The 21,289-nt window shown below is 41.0% G+C and overlaps 1 protein-coding gene across 2 annotated transcripts in view; it reads left to right on the top strand.

The window, feature by feature from the left end:
- si:ch73-374l24.1 (protein kinase C alpha type) overlaps positions 1 to 21,289 on the top strand; it is a 520,295-nt gene that overhangs the window by 112,632 nt on the left and 386,374 nt on the right. For both annotated transcript variants that reach the window (XM_034189672.1, XM_034189673.1), the window contains exon 3: positions 17,864 to 17,946. In XM_034189672.1, coding sequence (XP_034045563.1) covers positions 17,864 to 17,946 — 83 coding nt within the window. The remainder of the gene's footprint in view (positions 1 to 17,863; positions 17,947 to 21,289) is intronic.

Here is a 21,289-nt window from a genome sequence, read left to right on the forward strand (position 1 = left end):
GGTGCAACTACCTTCCCAAAGTGAGCCATACTTACCCAAATTGTATGAGCGTCATTCATGTCATGGTGGTGTTTGTGGCATCCTGGAAGTGTGGACATGATCAGTGGTGGGCACAGTTCCGATAATCCGATAACCGATAATTATCGAAGATAATGTTTTCATTATCAGATTATCTTTTTAGATAACTTTAAAAACCATTATCGGACTAATTATCTTGCGATAAATTTTTGTCCGATAATTTTTAGACCGATAACCTGGTAAATAAAGCTGAACAGCTACAGACATTTATAAAATTTAGAATCAGTTGAGCACCTACCTGTTAAATGTTTCGTAGCAGATGTGTAGTTCTACCTTCTGCAAAACAGAGGAGAGCTGCTTCTAGAAGAAACCGCTCTATCCTCTGCAGGCAAAGGAGAACTGGTCACCAAAAACAAAAACAAAACTAATTTCTTTTAACCCCATACTGATATGCAGGCAATATCACCCAAGTCATCCAGAGGCATACATTTTTAACTTATGGTTCAAATTTTAACCAAACTAATTTTGGACAAGTTATTTAAATTAACGACACGTCTGAAGTTTTATAAAGTGAAAATATCAGATATATGTTTTAGATTTAAAGTAATGCGCTAATTTTTAAGGTTTTACTGTGGACATGCAGTGTCCAGGTGCATTATGGGTATGATAGGGTAATCTCAGTACATTCACTACATGAGAAATGCATTTCAGACACTCTGATCAGGCTCCACAGACAACAGCATTAAACTCTAGTGCCTAAAACTCTCGTGAATATATTCTCTGGGTTTATAGACGTTATTGTGTTTGCGTTTATTAAATTCCACGCATCTTAAATGTAGCAGACACGGATTATCTGGAATTTTGTTTTGGCAAGTTTTTACGGTCTCTACTGCCATCTACTGGCCAGTAGTGTTCATGGCAGTATTCAAACTGAAGCTGGGCTGATATTTTCAATCACTGTACTCGGTTCCAGCTCAAACTGTACCACAGAACCGCATGGTGTAAAAGTTCAGAGCACCCGATTTATGTTCTCACACACATTGTATGTTCAGAAACCACACGTTGGACTCGTTTCCAGAAGCAAAATGTAAACAGAAGCTTTTTTTTCAAACTTAATTTACATTTCTTATTTTTTACAAAAACTCTTGATGGGAGACATCAAAGTTTAAAAAAAAAAACATTACAAGACAGGTCTGCTGTGTTTGCACATGCACAGTGCGAGAGGTTGGATGCTTGTAGCGCTTCAGCAGCGGGATACCCTCACGACGGCCGACTGGTTTGATTTTTATCTGACCATATGATCACCGATCAGGAGGTGGTCGTGAGATGTTAAACGCAGCTCATTACTCCATGTATACTAAACGATGCAGGACGTGCAATTAACCTGAAACTCTGCGCAATCCAAAAAATTCTTGCACGAATGAAAAATCAGCTGAAAAAGGGCCAAACTCGCACAGTGTAAACCCAGCTTAAGTACTGAAAGTCAGGTACCAGTAGATCATGGCAGTGTTCTATTTATTTTTGACACCGGTTGTATCAGACGGTTATCTAATTACAACTTGGCTTTTTTTTTTTGGAAAATGCCTGTTTTTACAAATAAAAAAATTGAATATTTTACAAAAGCACATTTATCTGTAAACACCAACACGACACACTTCACATTAACGTGTTGGTTTACATAATGAATGACTCAACCAAATCAGTGTTAGCAGAGGTACATTTTACCCAGAACCCTTTTGCTATCTGTCTGTGTTTGTTACAAAACTTCAGAATTAGTGCATTATTCAACATTAAAAGATATATGTTATATTTTAACTTTGTACAAATGACAGAATTGATATTAATGGAGCTATTCTATCAGTATTCATTTTATTTATACACCAAACCATAACTCAGCATTGCTTTATTTTCCAAGACCTCGGCCTGACGGCAGTGTTGTAATTGAGTAGAGAGTTGAGTTTCATGGCTATCATTTTGTCTCTCATAATTGAAGTCTACCTATGTTGAAAATTACAGACCTCTCTCATCTTTCTGAGTAGGAGAACTTGCACAATCAGGGGCTAACTAAATACTTTTTTACCCCACTGTATTTGTTTAGTAACAATTAAAGAAAAATAATTTGTCTAATTGTGCCATACAATCCCCCAGAATAGTTAGGTGAAGAATCAAGGCTTATTTCACCATACCGTGTGTGTGTGTGTCTGCGCGCGTGTGTGCACATCTGAAGCATGCATGAGGTGTGAGCACCACGTTTTTTTGCAAATTTCAGTTTTTTAAATAACGTATTTGTTTACCTAGCAACCTCAAATAGTGTTCACGCACGTGTACACACCTCCACAAAAACATACAAAAAGCTGTAAACAAACACAGAGCATTATGTACTTTCCATCAGTTGCTCACACACTTACAGTTAAGCGTTTTTGTTGGCGTAAGCTACTTTTGTAAAGCCAAAGCTCCTCATCTTTGTTCTTATGCAATTAAAGTGATGAAACAAAGCCCATGGTAATTAATCATAATATGCCTGACGACATACAGTATGCCACCGTGCCACCTCTGTTGCTTCTGCTTCACGCAGCTCCCTCGGAGGACCAAACCATCTGGAGACAACCACACCACTCACTAGGGTGATTACTAGGCTTTAGTCATACAGAAGATTGATTATAGTTCCAGAAAATCCACAACAACAAACCCTTAAAAGTTCTCCTGCACATCTCCCAGGATCAGTTTTTACTTCATTCTCACTTCTTTCTGTCTATCGCATGTCTTTTTTACCTTCTTCCTGCTCCCAATGTTTAAAAAACGGTACTGCAATGGTCCTTTGTTAGAGGGTGGTACTATTTTGCATAATCAAATGTTACGGTGCATAACCCCCTTAAAAATATGGAGATGGTTATTATGAAGAAAAAAATGCAAATCGTTGACCAAGTGATCTAGTCTAACCCCCTGTACATACTCCCTGCAGTTGAAATCCCCCAAATCATGCATTTTTCACTCCAAAATGCTGCCTAGCAATGACAGAGCCTGTAAATCAATAATGCCAGGCATTTTGGAGTGAAAAATTCATCATTTGGGGGATTTCGACTGCAGGGGGGTATGTACACACTCAAAAAAACTGATGCATTGGATGAACTCAGTTCAATTATGAGCAGGATTTTCATTTAATAAATATATGTAGTCCCAACTAAATTGAATTAAATTATCTTGCATGGATGCTTTTTGAGTTGGGGCTACATATATTTATTAGATGGAAGTCCTGCTCATAATTGAATTGATTTCATCCAATGAGTCATTTGTTTGAGTGATACGTGCAAAAAACTGACTCATTGGATTGGATTCCATCTAAAAAATATATGTAGTTCCAACTAAATTAAGTTACATTATCTTGCATGGATGTGTTTTATTTGAGTTGGGGCTACATATATTTATTAGATGGAAATCCTGCACATAATTGAATTGAGTTTGTCCAATGAGCCATTTTTTGAGTGCAGGGGCTTTGGCTTGGTCATGTGGTCAATGATTTGCATTTTCTTATTCATAATAACCGTCTCCACATCTTGGGGGTATTTCAAAATATTTGTGCTAACACCAACTACCTCTATGGGCATTATCTTGATTGATTATCTTGATGATCTATTGTGCATAATCTAATGCCTGGTTCACACGATAGGATTTTAAAATTATCTGTAGGTTTCCGAAAACTTAGAGACCACACACATGGTGATGAAAAAATCATAGATCTGACAGGTTTGGTCATACAGTGTGTAGTGTTCAGCCACACGGTAAAAACAACATACCGCACATGAACAGAACATTCCCAGGTCAGACAGGAAATCTTGCAAAATCTCTCGAGATTAAACGTGACTTCATTGTAAACAGAGATAGTTTGTGAACTATTTAAAACAGATGGAATAAAAATGACACAAAAAGAAAAAGAAAAGACATTCTTTAAAGGAGAGGAGACAGCGTGAACACCGGACTTTCTGGTAAGTCAGAACAGCTGTTTTGATTTTATTTTCCGCTCCACGCATCCGTCACCTCACGTTCTGATTCACATTCAGCAGGCTGCGTGCTCGTGTGTGGTCGGAAGACACCACACACACTGCGATATCGGGCCAAGACAATCCAACATGTTGAATATCCCAATTTGCGATCGGAGCGCCTCTGACATCCTTCTGAGCAGATCAGAGCAGTCTTAACACACCACACACGACAGGAATATCTGATAACATTATCTTTAGCATCAGCACGATTGTCGGGGCGTCCTTAAGATTGTTGGAAGGGGAAGATTGGGTCAGATATCGGCCTAATTATCTTGCAGTGTGAACCATGCTTAAGACACATAGCTGAAGTGTTTTGTTATTGTTGTTGTTGTTGTTTTTCGCTCTGTTTGAGGCACGGCTCCATCCAGAGATGGGTGTGGTGTCTGTTTCTGAAACCCTCCTGTCCTGTGCACCAGCAACATTTGCTGTATATTCATTTTGTGAATTGTTTTGTAATTTGTGTCTGTGGCATGGCCTAAGCACAGGGTCACCCCTTTGAGTCTGGTCTGCTTGAGGTTTCTTCCTCAGAGGGAGTTTTTCTTTACCACTGTGGCCTGTGTGCTTGCTCTGGGGGTTGGTAAGGTTAGATCTTCCTTGTGTGAAGCAGCTTGAGGTAACTTTGTTGTGATTTGGCGCTATATACAGTGTTGCTGTGCACCATGCGGCACCGCCGCGACGCACAAAGCCTCCGCTCCTCTTTCCATGACAAAAACTCCTGTAACAGTGGAATGTGCCGTTCATTTCCAAACTGGACACTGTGTTTTATCCGGGACGTCGTTTGACTAGCACAGGAATTGTGAAAAGACGTGGACATCAGCATTTTTTCGGCACATTGAGACAGACGTGCGGAGGAATTCCGCGCGTCGCGGCGGTGCCGCATGGCGAAAAGCAAAGCCGTGATGAAGCCTCATGGGACATGTTCTGGCATGTCCAGGCACATCCATAGTTTCTCGGATAATCACTCGATGGAAAAACCACCAACAGCTGTCTGAACACCATCTCAATGCCGTCCTGTGAGACCAAAACGGAGGTGTTCCTTTGTCTTACTCCATCAGCAAATCGGTCGTGACGCGCAAAGCCTCCGCTCGGCTTTCCATGACAAAATCTCTTGTTAAAAGTGAAATCTGCTGGCTGATGTCCAGCTCTTGTGATAACCAGAGAAAGTGCACACAACGGTCTCGGATCCACAGAGCCATCCGTTTAGAAATGATCCGGTGGTTTGTGGCTCTCGATGGCACGCCGAGCGTCCTTAAAGCCATCCTTAAAGCTGTAGTAACAGTCCTTATTCTCTGTGAAGCCCGTAAAATTTTCACCGAAAGCCAGATAAATTTTTCTAATGGTTTCCAGCTGCCAGTCTCTAACAGTTTCTGAAAAAATTCTGATGGAAAAAAGCCCAAATCATTCCGCCATTTCCTGACAGTGAGGGGGCTGGACCACTCCTCACTCAAAGCCTGCTCACAGGCGAATGACGCAACCGACAGGCGTGGAAAAACTCACGAAAGCACACGAGGGTTCAAGCTTGTCTGACGGAATCACACGTGATTCAAATCCATATAGTTTTTGAAAAAAATAATGAGGTCGGATACTTTTCTAATAGACCTCGTATGCTGATTTGCAAAAAAAAAAAAAAAAATTTAAATACATTGCTCTGAAATGTGGTTCAGACCTTCTTTGGGTGACTGTCTACATTATATGTTGGACTTTCTGATTGAATCCCCACCCTAGAAGGGTAAACAGTTTTAAGCAAATTCATACAAATGGCTTACTAAATGCCACTTTCCCCATATTTGGTCTAAATTACTCTTTCTTTGTCCAAAGGACCCTGTTTTCTTTAGAGGAATAGACTTGTTCATTGGCTGTGAAGGTTAGAAATTCATGTCAGGTCTGAGAGCATGTGCAGGTGCCGCACACACTGCATTGACCACACTATGAAACCACCCTTGGTCATGATTGACAATCATCCAAACACACCACCAGTCCATCCCCATCTCAAAAAAGTTGCATCTATCAGCCAGATGGTACATGAGCACGCTTTTGGAGTTTTCTAGGGGCTGTGATCCTCAGCACTGTAGCACCTACCTAGATGCTGCATCATTCTCTGTCATCACTCTCCCTAAGTAACTGTTCATTTGTCACAAAGCCATTCCAGCAGTGCGGAGATTAATTTTCTTAAAAAGAATATGTGAATTTTCAAATGCAGTTTGCCACAAAGTACATTGACCATTCAAACCATGAATCTATATAACAGGTGATCAAGTCTGGGACAATGTGATGGCGCCGTGCTTTGGCACATCCAGCACACTATGGAGTCATTCTTCAACTGGCAACCACTCAACTGATCCATGGAACATGGCAATATTCATTCATTGTCCACCTCCACTTACTCCAATCAAGGGCCATGGTGGTGGGGGACGGGGGCTGGAGCCTATCTCAGCAGACATGGGGAGGGTACACACTGGGCACTTGGGGCCACTTCTAGACAAACAAAGTCAATTACACTCACACGCTCAATTTAAGGTTACCAATTCCCCAAACCTATCTTTTGAGGGGGGAAGCCGGAGTACCCGGAAGGAAGCCATGTGAGCATGGGCATAGCATACCAACTCCACACAGAAAAGACCAGGCGGGAAGCGATTCCAGGACCTTTATGCTGTGAGGAAACATTGCTAACCAGTAATCCACTGTGTTGCCCAACACAGCAACACTTAACTCAAAAGTTGTGAAAGGCTGTTCATGAAATTTAGTGATCAAATGGAAAATGAAAGATTTTAGTTTGGGTTTGATCTTCAAAATATTTTGTATCTCAGACAGCACATATCTTCGTCCTTGACGAAGATATGTGCTGTCTGAGTGCCTCCTAGTTTTATTTTATTTTTTATGGCATGTCATCAAAATCTTTAATGCCAGTCGATCTGTTTGTTTTTCTCTATGGAGTTGTGTAATGGTAAATGGACTACATTTATATAGCACCTTTCCATCTGCATCAGACTCTCAAAGTGCTTTACAATAATGCCTCACATTCACCCCGATGTGAGGGTGCTGCCATACAAGGTACTCACTACACACCGGGAGCAACTAGGGGACTGACGACCTTGCCCTTGTACTTCTGTTAACAGGTGTGGATGTAAGGTGTCGTCACAGCTTTCCAACTAATTGGTAGAATCTGTGTAACCTCTTATGAAGTTGTATCACTGCCGCCTACGTTATAAGTCAGCTCTTAGACTTAGCTTTTTTGGGCACATGAATGAAAGCAGTTGGCAGGGATTACAGTCACACAGATTCTCTGTGTCTATGTTGTGTAAGTCTGGGTGAGTCTCCCTGACGTGCTCACAGACTGACTTCTACTAGCACTCCTCCTTCACTTCTGAATTAAGATCAGTTCCAACAATAACGTGAGAGCTGACAGTATAACTGGCCTGTGATCAGTGTTGAACACAGACAGTGTTGGGTGCGTGGGCGCATGGTTGAAGGTGTGAGGAGTGCTGAGGGATGGAGTGAGAGAAAAAATGATGGACGTCAAAACACCCGCAGTTTCCATATTGTAAGTAGGCTGTTGGGATGAAAAGAGAAACCTGATGGTTGCACTCAGTGGAAATCTTGCAGAGAAAAGCTGTGCCTGAACTACAGCAAGAGGAAAATGCACAGAGTGCATTCCGTGTGTTTAGCAGTCCTACTTTGCGTGTAAGCAAATTTTTTTCTTAATTTCAGTGGTAGGCGGGGTGTGGGATGGGTACAATGAAGGTTTTGTTTGAAGCTGGAGGTGGATATGTAGTGGGAACAAATGCTGTGAGGTCAGGACTAAAACACTAGTTAATGCATTCAGTCAACACAGATGCAAAATGAGGAAGAATGTTTAAATTTTTGATTGAGGCTCTGTTTATTTATGTGACTAATTAGTCCAGCCATTCCCAAATGTACGAACACTGGGCGTATGGTTGAAGGTGTAAGGAGTGCTGAGGGATGTGGTGAGAGAAAAACAATGGACATCAAAACACCCGCAGTTTCCATATTGTAAGTAGGCTGTTGGAATGAAAAGAGAAACCTGATGATTGCACTCAGTGGAAATCTTGCAGAGAAAAGCTGTGCCTGAACTACAGCAAGAGGAAAATGCACAGAGTGCATTCCATGTGTTTAGCAGTCCTACTTTGCGTGTAAGCAAATTTGTTTCTTAATTTCAGTGGTAGTGGTAGGTGGAGTGTGGGATGGGTGCAATGAATGTTTTGCTTGAAGCTGGAGGTGGATATGTAGTGGGAACAAATGCTGTGAGGTCAGCACTAAAGCACTGGTTAATGCATTCAGTCAACACAGATGCAAAATGAGGATGAATGTTTAAATTTTTGATTGAGGCTCTGTTTATTTATGTGACTAATTAGTCCAGCCATTCCCAAATGTACGAACACTGGGGCCCACTTGTATATTAAACATATAACAATAATTGTGTCGTTACGTGATTTAATGTTTCAGCGCTATTTGATTTTCTTCTTAATGATTTATCATACAGATACTTTGTGCAGGATTTAGAGGTGTTTATCAACAGGAAACGGAATATAACATTCACAGTCACCTGTTTATTAGTGTATAATTGCCTGCAGCCTTAGAGTAATCCCTTCATTTCTACATGGGAGTGGGCCCCCTCATGGAGGCCACCAGGTTGTACAGTCATGTTGATAAAGTAGTCTAAAACAAGCAGACTCACCTTTCACATTTTGCAGAATGACCAGAAAACTGAAAAAAAGAAGAAGAATCTTTGGTTGCTAAACTTTACGCTGTCCACTGGTTGCTAGTGCAGGGTAACAAGTTTGAGAACCCTCATTTTTGTCTATCTGTATGTGCTGGCCCTGTGGTAGGCTGGCGACCTGTCCAAGGTGTACGCTGCCTCTTGCCCAGTTGCTCCTGGAATAGGTTCCAGCACCCCCACGTCCCTTAACAGGACTACACAGGAGCAAATGGGGCAGTCCTGAAGTCACACCCTCTGCTCCTGTGATTGTCTTGCTCAATTTGTGATGCTGCATGAGAATGTACAACCCCTGGCAAAAATTATGGAATCACTGGCCTTGTATGATGTTCATTCAGTTGTTAATTTTGTAGAAAAAAAGCAGATCACAGACATGACACAAAACTAAAGTCATTTCAAATGGCAACTTTCTGGCTTTAAGAAACACTATAAGAAATCAAGAAAAAAAGATTGTGACAGTCAGTAACGGTTACTTTTTTAGACCAAGCAGAGGAAAAAAATATGGAATCACTCAATTCTGAGGAATAAATTATGGAATCACCCTGTAAATTTTCATCCCCAAAACTAACACCTGCATCAATCAGATCTGCTCGTTGACATTGACCCTATGCCATGACATGACCCTATATGTCTTTTTGCAAGGAATGTTTCACAGTTTTTGCTCTATGGCAAGATGCATTATCATCTTGAAAAATGATTTAATCATCCCCAAACATCCTTTCAATTGTCCAAATATCAACGTAAACTTGTGCGTTATTGTGATGTAATGACAGCCATCTCCCAGTGCCTTTACCTGACATGCAGCCCCATATGATCAATGACTGTGGAAATTTACATGTTCTCTTCAGGCAGTCATCTTTATAAATCTCATTGGAACGGCACCAAAACAAAAGTTCCAGCATCATCACCTTGCCTAATGCAGATTCGAGATTCATCACTGAATATGACTTTCATCCAGTCATCCACAGTCCACGATTGCTTTTCCTTAGCCCATTGTAACTTGTTTTTTTTTCTGTTTAGGTGTTAATGATGGCTTTTCTTTAGCTTTTCTGTATGTAAATCCCATTTTCCTTTAGGCGGTTTCTTACAGTTCGGTCACAGACGTTGACTCCAGTTTCCTCCCATTCGTTCCTCATTTGTTTTGTTGTGCATTTTTTGATTGTGGAGACATATTGCTTTAAGTTTTCTGTCTTGACGCTTTGATGTCTTCCTTGGTCTACCAGTATGTTTGCCTTTAACAACCTTCCCTTGTTGTTTGTATTTGGTCAAGAGTTTAGACACAGTTGACTGTGAACAACCAACATCTTTTGCAACATTGCGTGATGATTTACCCTCTTTTAAGAGTTTGATAATCCTCTCCTTTGTTTCAATTGACATCTCTCGTGTGGAGCCATGATTCATGTCAGTCCACTTGGTGCAACAGCTCTCCAAGGTGTGATCACTCCTTTTTAGATGCAGACTAACGAGCAGATCTGATTATGATGCAGGTGTTAGTTTTGGGGATGAAATTTACAGGGTGATCCATAATTTTTTCCTCAGGAATTGAGTGATTCCATATTTTTTTCCTCTGCTTGGTCTAAAAAAGTAACCGTTACTGACTGCCACAATCTTTTTTCTTGATTTCTTATGGTGTTTCTTAAAGCCGAAAGTTGCCATTTGAAATGACTTAGTTTTGTGTCATGTCTGTGATCTGCTTTTTTTCTACAAAATTAAACAACTGAATGAACATCCTCCGAGGCCGGTGATTCCATAATTTTTGCCAGGGGTTGTAGTAGATTTCAGAGGCAAGTGCAAAAAATCCCCCTTTCAAAAAATAATTGTGGAAAAATGTTTTGTTGTAATAATCTGCAGTCATGCAACACGTTGTGAACATAAGAAAGAGAAAACACATTTCTTGACTGAATATTTAAACACTCCTTTTACAAAGTCTTAGTCCACCTATTACCTTCTCCGACTCTGATTTGACAAATTTGTGGTCTGATTTTGTTCTGATTTTTTTAAATTATCTAAGTGTATATGCAGCCCTACATAGCAGCTATTTGGCTGAAATGATTCAGATTTATCCACACTACAGTTGTATCACTCTATCTTTTTCTGATTGGATTCATCTTTAAATTTTAATTTAATTTTAACTGTTTGCTTTGAATTTAGTCTTCATAAACAACTCCATAGTTTTCATGTTTCCCACTGGGCTGTTCATGTGCAAGCTCAAAATCCTGCTTTAATTGGCTCAGTGTCCTTCATCAGGTGTTTATTTATTGGCAGTTCAGGCTGTTTATTTATATGTCATGAAAATGGCAAATGGAAGTGAGGACAACTTGTGAGCACAGATGAATCACTTTGGGTTCATATTGTGCAGTGCTTAACATCCTCTTCTTTCTCTCAACCTATTTTCCTCTTTGCGAGTGAGAGAGATGAATTTGTGCTGTACACAGTCGCTGGCTCACTTCTTCCTCACAGAGGTCTGTTGCCGCGAGGATTAAAGATGCTTTCTGATTATGACATTTAGAAATACTTGTTTGATTGAAAAAGCTAATGGTGATAGAGTAGATGCACATACTCATGAACTGTTGATGTGGTAATGAGAGTGAGTTTGGCTGTGAGTGCCAACCTGTGCAAATACTGTTTTCAAGTGTTTTTGTTAAAGTTTCATATTTTCTACAGGTTATATTACAACCCCAATTCCAATGAAGTTGGGACATTGTGTAAAATGTAAATAAAAACAGAATACAATGATTTGCAAATCCTCTTCAAACCATTTTCAATTGAATACCCACAAAGACAACATATTTAATGTTCAAACTGATAAACTTTATTGTTTTTGTGCAAATATTTGCTCATTTTGAAATGGATGCCTGCAACACATTTCAAAAAAGCTGGGACAGTATGTTTACCACTGTGTTACATCACCATTCCTTCTAACAACACTCAATAAGCGTTTGGAAACTGAAGACACTAATTGCTGAAGCTTTGTAGGTGGAATTCTTTCCCACTCTTGCTTGATGTACGACTTAAGTTGTTCAACATTCAAAAGTTCAAAAGTTTATCAGTTTGAACATTAAATATCTTGTCTTTGTGGTGTATTCAATTGAATACAGGTTGAAGAGGATTTGCAAATCATTGTGTTCTGTTTTTATTTACATTTTGCACAACATCCCAACTTCATTGGAATTGGGGTTGTACAAATGTAATTTTGTTAATGTAAAAAAGTGTGTTTTTAGATACCTAATGCTTGAATATTGTAAATAAATAAATAATATGTTCTACCGTGAAGACAAATTCAAGATTTTAATCCATGGTAAATAATAAATGGACTACATTCATATAGCGCTTTTCCATCTGCATCAGACGCTCAAAGCGCTTTACAATAATACCTCACATTCACCCCGATGTCCCATACAAGGCGCTAACTACACACCGGGAGCAACTAGGGGATTAAGGACCTTGCCCAAGACACCTTAGTGATTTTCCGGTCAGACTGGGATTTGAACCAAGGATCCTCTGGTCTCAAGCCCAACAGCTTAACCACTAGACCATCACCTCCCCATAGTGATATTGTACAGAATGCTGGAACAGTGTTTGACAAAGGTCCCAGTCATGATTGTGTAGGGATATGTAGATCTCTTTTTTGAGAGCCTATCTCCAGGTGTTACTTCCTCTGCAACTGATGGTGGTGGGGTGGAGGAGGTAGTGTTCAGGTCAGTGACCGCAAGCAGCAAATTTTAACTGACATGCATGTTTTATATTTAATGTGAGTTGATGAATGAAAGGGAGACGAGCTGGAAAATAAATACTGTGGTGCAGGGATTATTTTTTATAAACTCTCAATAATGAGGCCAGATATATACCAGCCCTTTATAGCAGCCTCAGTATTGTTTTGCTACTTTCTGCAAATTTAGTTCATCAGGACTAGGGATGGGTATCGAGAACTGTTCTTTTCGAGTATTATTAAGAAATTATTCGAACCACCAATATCATAGCCTTTTGGTTAACTATTCCTTTATCAGTCCTTCAGGAGCAGCAGTTGTTTTTGAGGGTGTTTGTCAGGAAAATGATCATTCCTCTACGTTGATTACAGACCCTGCAGCGGCTCTGTAACCAACTGTTTCTACAGCACAACAGCACTTTGAAGCGTGAACCAATGAAACAGTGCTTCTATCCACTGGCTCATGGTTCTTTGATTCGCTGCTCTTCAGAAATGGCAAGTCCGCTTCTTAACCCCTCTCAAGGCCACTAAAATATCATGAGTCACTTTTGTGTGGATTAAAGTCACTAACTGGGACTCATGTCTTATTGCAGTCAAGAAACGAGAATCGTCCTCCGTTCCGTTGGCACAGCTCCAAACGCTGCGCGGCTCTCTGCCAAGACAGAGTCCGGTCAGAATTAATAACTTCAAAACGAACTGCCGCTTTAAATAAAATGACACTTCTTGCAAACGTAAGACAGACAAGAAACTACAATTGACTAAACCTTTTTTCCTCCCAAAATGAGACATGCTGTGTTCTTTATGAATTACATTCTGGTGTGCAGCCCAGCCAGCTGCAAGAGCTCAGCTCAGAGGTATGGAAAGACATTCATGCCAGTAATGTCTGAAAGGAAACCTACAGATTTTGTTTATTTCTATTTATGTCCAGAGATCAAGGATCCACCATGTAGAGTTTATTATGTCCAGAGTTTAAGAATCCAGTGACCAATTTTATATTTACTTACTTAAAGACTCAATAAAATGTTCTTCAACAAAAGCTGTCTCAAGGCACCTTACATAGAACAGTTCAACATAAAAAAAAAAAAAAAAATTCAAATACATAATTAAAAACAGAAGTAAAAGAATAAAACAGATAAAAAAAATGTAAACTATTCATAAGAAAGAGAATAAAAATATGCTTTAAGTCTTGACTTAAAAATGTCCATGGGCTCTGACTGCCTCACGGTCGCAGGAAGACCATTCCACAGAGCAGGTGCACAATAAGAAAAAGCTCTTTGACCTGCAGACATAGAAAACCTGTAAAGCCTATGTTTAGTACACAAAAAATTCACAAGAGGTATCAATAAGGGAATCGATAAGGAATCGGATCGATAAGCGGAATCGATAATGGTATCAATATCGATAAAATCTTAGATACCCATCCCTAATCAGGAAACAACGTCTACTGCACAACATCATAGTTTGCAGATGACAGTGAAGCTGCTCAGACACAGACCAAAACAGTTGTGTGCCCACAGTGTGTTGCTGGAGCCCAGTGGATTGCTCCTTCCAAATTGTGAATTGGTTACTCCCTGAGTTCGATGGGAGTATCTAAGGTGAGTATCTCACTGTGGTGGGAGTAGTCGGAGACACAAATTCGTGACAAAACACACAAATTGGTGACAATTTCACATTGCAGCATGGAGCCAGAATGTGGCCCAAATGTCGCACGGACTGGCGAGAAAAATGGGGTCAAAAATTGCAAGTAGTTCACAAAAATAGTGCCGCTCGAATGCCACACAGCACTCTCACAAATGTCAAGCACCACTCGTGCAGTCTTTGCAGTTGCAAGGATTTGTATGTGAATGCCGTGCGACACTCTCACCACATGTGCAGCTGAAATTGTGACACATTTGCAAACAAAGTGCTCAGGAGTTGCTGTGGAGTTCTATTATGCTATTGTCATGTGAAAAGAAGCCGTGGAAATACCCCAGACTGTAGCCATGAAAGACAAAGCCCTGAAAATAATAATAGAATAAAATAATAATAAATAAATAATAAAAAAGAATTAAACAAACCAGGAATAAAAATGTGGACAGTCACTCACCGATTTGCAGAATGATGTCCAGGAGCTGTGTCTCATCAATATTATTGTCCCCGCTGGGTCCGCTGTGCTCTCCTCCCTGGAATGACCAGTATACGATCCTCCACTCATACGATCCTCCACTAGCCTGGCTCTGGGATCTGCTGGAAGCACTCTGCGACGCCAACATGGGCTCCGTGATGCTGTGGAAGCACTCCTCAGAGTGCCACCTCTCTGCAAATTGCCAAGAATAATACAAGAAAGCATTAAACTTACTTCCATTGTGGTCCTCAAAAACAATAAAAATAATAGATCTGGTTTGCGTGCCTCATCTTCATCCTCCACGCAGGTGTCGTCCTGCCTCCTGACTGTACTTGCACAGGGGTCATCAGCAGCCCAGCAACATTAGACTTATTTCCACTGCAGTCCTCAAAATCATTAAGTATAAAAATGATAAATTCGGTTCACGCACCTCGTCCTCCTCCCCCGCACAGGTGTGGTCCAGTCTCCTGCTCCTGCATGCATGACCAGGCCAACAGCAGAGTCGGGGCTGCTGGATGTGTCTGGAAGTGAACAAGTGTCTCCAAACATATAAAAGGAAAAGTATGTTGTCAACCCCTCACAACTTGTCTCACATGTTGCGCACACTCAATTGCAGAGACTACTAGTCCATGGGCCAAGCAGGTTTTTGTTACCACTTAAGGTGACTAAACAACACTTAGAATTCAGCCTGAAAATTACTGAATTTTAGCAACTTTAACTTTTGACCCTTGTACAAACTGAAATTGACCTTTGTCACCATTTTTGCTGTTTTTCTCCATAACCCCAGAACATTCCATCATAGATAGTATAAAGTATACTTTTTTGGAATTGTTATGATCAGACAAATAATATGATATAGTTTTTAACGTGATTGGAGCATTTTAAAATTTTGACCTCTATGTAATTCTTCATTGACCCCAACCTGGCTACAGCTACCACCCTGGGATTGCTATCATACATTTTTGTGTAGGCCATGGCACACTGAGGTTGGATTCAAAGTGTTGTTTAGTCACCTTCAGTGGTACCGATTAGGTCAAAATTGATGACTGGCTCATGGACTATATAGTCAAAAGGGTTCGTGACACTTGTATGACTATTTGGTGAGGAACTTTGTTGCGCAGTTTTTTTGAACAGTTCAAGCTACACGCACTGCAACTCAAGCAAGGGGATGGTGAACCCCAGTGAATGCCACACAAAATTGGAGCAACTTTAATTTTTGACCCCTGTACAAACTGAAATTGACCTTTGTCACCATTTTGCTGTTTTTCTCCAAGATTCTATGACATTCAGTCACAGACAATCCAAACTATACCTGTTTGGAATCTTTATGCTCAGACAAATAATGTGGTGTAGTTTTCAATATGATTGGAGCATCTTTTAATTTTGAGCCCTGTGTAATTCTTCAGTTGCCCCCGAAATGTAAAATCCAATGAGATAGTTGAACTCAAACCCTTTGAGGAAACCGATTGCCTTCAACCATTTGAGTTTGCCAACTTGACCCCTACCTGGCTGTCAACTGAAAATTCAAATGGCCAATCGTTTTTTCAAAAGAGTATTTCAATTTCAATTTAATTTCATTTATATAGCACCAAATCACAACAGACTTGCCTCAAGGCACTTCACACAAGTAAGGTCTAACCTTACTAACACCCAGAGCAGCTGGTCTGCTTGAGGAAGAAACCTCAAGCAGACCAGATTCAAAGGGGTGACCCTCTGCTTGGGCCATGCTACAGACATAAATTACAGAACAATTTACAAAACGAATATACAGGAAATGCTGTTGGTGCACAGGACAGTAGGGTCTCCAGCACAAATACCACACCCATCTCTGGATGGAGCTGCACCTTAAACAGAGAGAAAAAAAAACAGAATCAGGCATCAGAAATACAAGACATACAGTATAATTTGTCAGCATTAAACAACAAGAAAAACAGAGTAATGTCTAAGGAGTATTTGTCCTAAATGTGTTACTTCTGTCACCATTTGCAGCATTGTTTCGGTTATCTGCTGCACTATTTGGAGTTGAGTGAGCGTCTTGGTGGCTTCCCTCACCTGTCTCCTTCATGTATGTTCAGTTTGTAAAGACTTTAGTGGGTGTTTGTGTAAAAATCCGATGCTATAATTAAGTGGTGCTCAAGTTTGTTTGCATTTTATTTATTAAGAAAAAAAGATTAATGTAAAAACAACAACAGCAAAAAAAAAAAAAAAATTGCAATCCCAGCATCATGTGCTTTTGGTGCCTGCAATCTTTGGTGAATTTTATGTGCAGAACTGCCCTCAATTCTCGCTTCCTCTCTGCCTCTCTTAAAAACTGGCTGGAACACTGACTTGCACAGTTAATCATGTGTTTGCAGGCTGATCTAAATAGGTTGTTATGAATAATAACATCTATGTACTGTGATGCTTTTGCAGTTTTATTTGAACACCTGTTGTGTCTTGTAATTCTCAGGAAGCTCATTGTTTACCGATGCCTGTCAGATTGTCTGGCGTCTGTGAGTTAGCTGGCAGTGGTGCAGACGAAACCACAGGAATGCGATGGTGGAAGAGCACAAAAGTGCACAAAAGTGCATGTGAGCAAGCAGGCGGTCTGACAATGAGAGAAGTATGAGAATATGAGATAATGGCTGGAGACGCTACAGTTTGGTGCACAGACTGAGTCAGAGTCAGCTTGTGTTCTAACCATCACAGATGTCCACGCGTTGTGCTTCCCTCCAGATCTGCAGTGGCATCCAAATGTAAATTCCACTTTCACTGACATGAGAGCAGTGTCAGATGTCACGTCAACCGTGCCACGCCGAGTGACACTCAGGCTGATCCCAGTTCAGCGGGAAAGCCTGATGCAATCAGCACCAACTCAACAGACCGTGACGAGCCAACGGCTGCAGAACGCTCACGATTGCATTGTGACATTTTGTGTGTGTGGGTGTGTACTGCAGTCTGTTTATCTTGTTCAAAGTCACTTTGGGGTTAGAAATTACATGACATTCTGTCAATTCATTCTTTATTTTTCTCTTTTCCTTGCCAGTTTAGTAGAAGACTTAGATAAAAGGCTGCATGTATCAGGATCTAACTGGATTAGTTGGTTATAGACAAAAATTCTAAATCACAACATTCCCTTAGAGGCACATTTATTGAGTAAGTCCACTTTGTGCATGGAAGAACAAGAATCTGACTGCTTACAATCACATTCATAAATGGTTCCAGTAAATCTCTCGCTCTCTCTCTTTCTCTCTCTCTCTCTCTCTCTCTCTTTCATTCAGTGTGCTGTTTTGTGGTTCACAAGCGGTGCCATGAGTTTGTCAGCTTCTCCTGTCCTGGAGCCGACAAGGGTCCCGACTCAGACGTAAGTTGTTAACTTGTCACATTTTCTTCTATTCTGCTTGGTCGTATTTCAAATATACCTGTGTGCATCTTTTTGTGCACAAACACATGCATGTACATGCACACACACAGAACAAGGTACGTATGTCAAATTTCAACGTGTTGTGTCACATCAGAGAGAAAATTTGGAAGAGGTTTGTCCAATAACTTGCTCAGGAAGGATGTTCCAGGCGTCCACCCACGTCAGCTGTGTCAGGGTTAGACCTGGACATGAGTGACCCCTCAGCACCGCATCGCTCATCGGTCACCACCATCCAGATTCAAGAGCCTTGATGCTCTCATATGGATTTGCCTTATCATGCAGTCCAATGTCACACTTTTTTTTCATGCTCCCATCATGAAATGAGTCACATTTTCTTGACGCATTTATTTTTATTTTGCTATTTCTTACCCTACCCCTAATCATAACCTAACCCTCTCCCATCCCCTAACCCTTAACATAACCCTTACAGGCCTCCTGCATCACCCCACATTTCATGATGCCATCACAAAATTAATTTGTGCTCCGTCACAAAATGTGACAGTATCACGAACCAATAGATTAATTTAGTTTTCGTGATGCCATCATGAAATGCCATGAGATTGTGTTGTATCATGTGACATGGTACTCCATATGGTTTTCCCCTATTCCCTTCACAGCATGTGTCAAACTCAGCTGGAAAGCAGCAGCAGAGTTACTCCCACTGAGTGAAGGAACAAGAGATCTTCTTTTTCAGTGGTGATGTATAAAAAGTGTTTTACTCCAACTGAAGTGCCAACCCTGACCATCAAAATGCATCCTTGCAGACCTATACACAGGTACTGTGAGTGCTGTGTGGACCAGAGGTGGAGTCTCTGACTTCTTCCCATTGTGTTCTGGCATTTGTCAGCCACGTGTTCTGGCTTCTTTTCTTTTCAGTGCTTGCATGGACTAGGTCTTGGGTAGGGTTTTAGAGACCAGGACCGTCGTGTACAAAGCGTGTGCACACACAAAAACCTGGCATATGCCCCTCTCCACGTCCATGTGTAGATGTATCAAAGTGACTTGAGTGTGGAAGTGTGCTGTGCATCACGCAAAAATCCTGGCTGGTGTACGCACGTTTCTACAGCTGTTGTGCCATCTCCGACATGTACAGGTGATGCTGGGAACCATTAATAGTGTGAAAACAAGAAGTCGTCAGAGTGATGTGCACATCAGACACACTAATGAACATTTAAAACACCCATGTGTTTGCAATTATCTGGATGGATATAAAAGCACACACAAAGTGATGCGTAAAATAGCATGAACAGTGGCTGCGTTAGCGTTGTTAGAGGACCTTGCAAATGGTGCAGTCCTACGTTAGCGTGTATTCAGGGAGGACGAGGATTTACTTCCAAATGAGGATAATTGGCTCTGAAACCGATTTTGATTACCAAGGCCACTGTTATTGGAGTTGCACACAGAACTGCGGTCGGCCCAGAGCGCAATATGGCGAGGAGCCTGGGGTTGTCGGTGCGCACACACGTGCTGACCACACTGGGTTTCCTGGCATCACGGGCATTCTAGCGTGAGCTGGCTGATCAGTCAAGCATGTGCCAGTCAGGCGTGTGCCATTCAACCTTGCGCCGTGCCACCAGCTGTGTGGAACACAGTCATCTGATTGTTATCTCGGTACATTCCAACATTACAGCGCATTTTGCAGCGAGAGCTGGTTTCTCGAATGTAATCAGAGCTGTTAACTGCACACATTTTGCTATAAAGACGCCTTCACATGATGAATTTGTTTTTGTTTATAGGAAACATTTTCATTCCATCAAGGTTCAAATCATATGTGATGCACAAATGTGCTTCAGACAGTTGACACGGCAGGCCATGGGGCTGCCGCTTGTGTTAAAATAGTTTGTGTAATTGTTCTGAACGAAAACCAGCGCGGACACATTTTGGTATATGCACATTCAAATATGTTTTTATTATTATTAATGTCTTTTTATTTTTGAGCTGCAGAGCTTCTTAACAGGCTTCATGTGTTCAGTATTTTCAATAAACGTGTGTAAATTGTGAATGTCACACTGTCAGCAGAGGCACGCCTCACCTTTTAACGTCACTGTGTGCACACTGTTTTGCGTGTTGGCTTCACACACATGCTCCGTAGCTCCCAAGAACATTCTTCTAGTTTCATGATTACTCCGTTTGAGGCCCTGTCACACCTTGATGATTTAGCCTGTGTATGCCGACCGTATTCAAAATTCTGGCGCACGCTGGCACACGTCTAATAAATTAATGCAGCTGTCACACTTTGACGATTAACCAGCATATGCCGACAGCCCCGTTACACCCAGTGGTTCAGGCCGGTACTGCACGGTGTGGTGCCGGTCAGAAACAGAGTAATTTAATTTTTTTAATTTATTTTTTTATTTTAATTATTGTATTTATTTATTTTCTTTTTTTTATCTTGGTGGACCATTTTCATTGTGTACAGAATACTGATGAGTGGACTGGCTGTGGTAAACGCTGCTGTGAATGAATGGAGTGCTGTCTCTTTAAATGTTGAAAGCGCCGGCTGCTTCCTGATCAGTGGGTCTGATCAGGTCATCAAACAACTGACTAATGAAATGCTGTGATGATTTAAACTTCTAAAGCGCCAGTCGACCACGATCAGATGTGATCTGAAGGAAGTGCTGTGTGATCTGTTGGTGTGGTGATCACCGACAGTGACGGCGCTGTTTAAACAGTGCATTAAATCAGGCGTGATCACCCTGATCGATCAGTCAGGTCATCTAATGATCACACCACAGTGACGGCGCTTTAAAAGTTTAAATCATTTCAAAAGTTTAAATCATCACAGCGCTTCTGTGTGATCAGAGTGCGGGACATGGGCATCCTCTGAGAAATGCACCTGGACCAGAAAAACCACAGAGGGACTTGCTTTAAAACACTATGTTTCCAGCCACAAATTAAAGTATTTTCAGAGGTCATTTTCAAAAATCAGGAGCCTTATGTGGATTCATCACATTTTCAAGCCAAAACCCTGAATCTGGCGTGAGCACAAATATTTTCAGATATACGAAAGTGTGCGTAGGCATGAATTCACGTATGTTCCATTTGTACATCCCACTAAACGTGGAATTGAGCGTGGAACCAAATTGCTCCCTGGCCATGCCCTATTTAGCTTGAAAATGTTTGAACGAACGTCATTCACATGCCGAATATCTATATATTAAAATTAGGTATGCATCAAACCCAATACTAGTATCGGGTATCGGCCCAATTCCATATTACTTACTTGTACTTGTAATCATAAAACGTCTCTGATACTATGACCCCCGATACCCCTTCACAGCAG

Source organism: Thalassophryne amazonica, chromosome 16 (assembly GCF_902500255.1).
Source record: "Thalassophryne amazonica chromosome 16, fThaAma1.1, whole genome shotgun sequence".
Taxonomy (NCBI): domain Eukaryota; kingdom Metazoa; phylum Chordata; class Actinopteri; order Batrachoidiformes; family Batrachoididae; genus Thalassophryne; species Thalassophryne amazonica.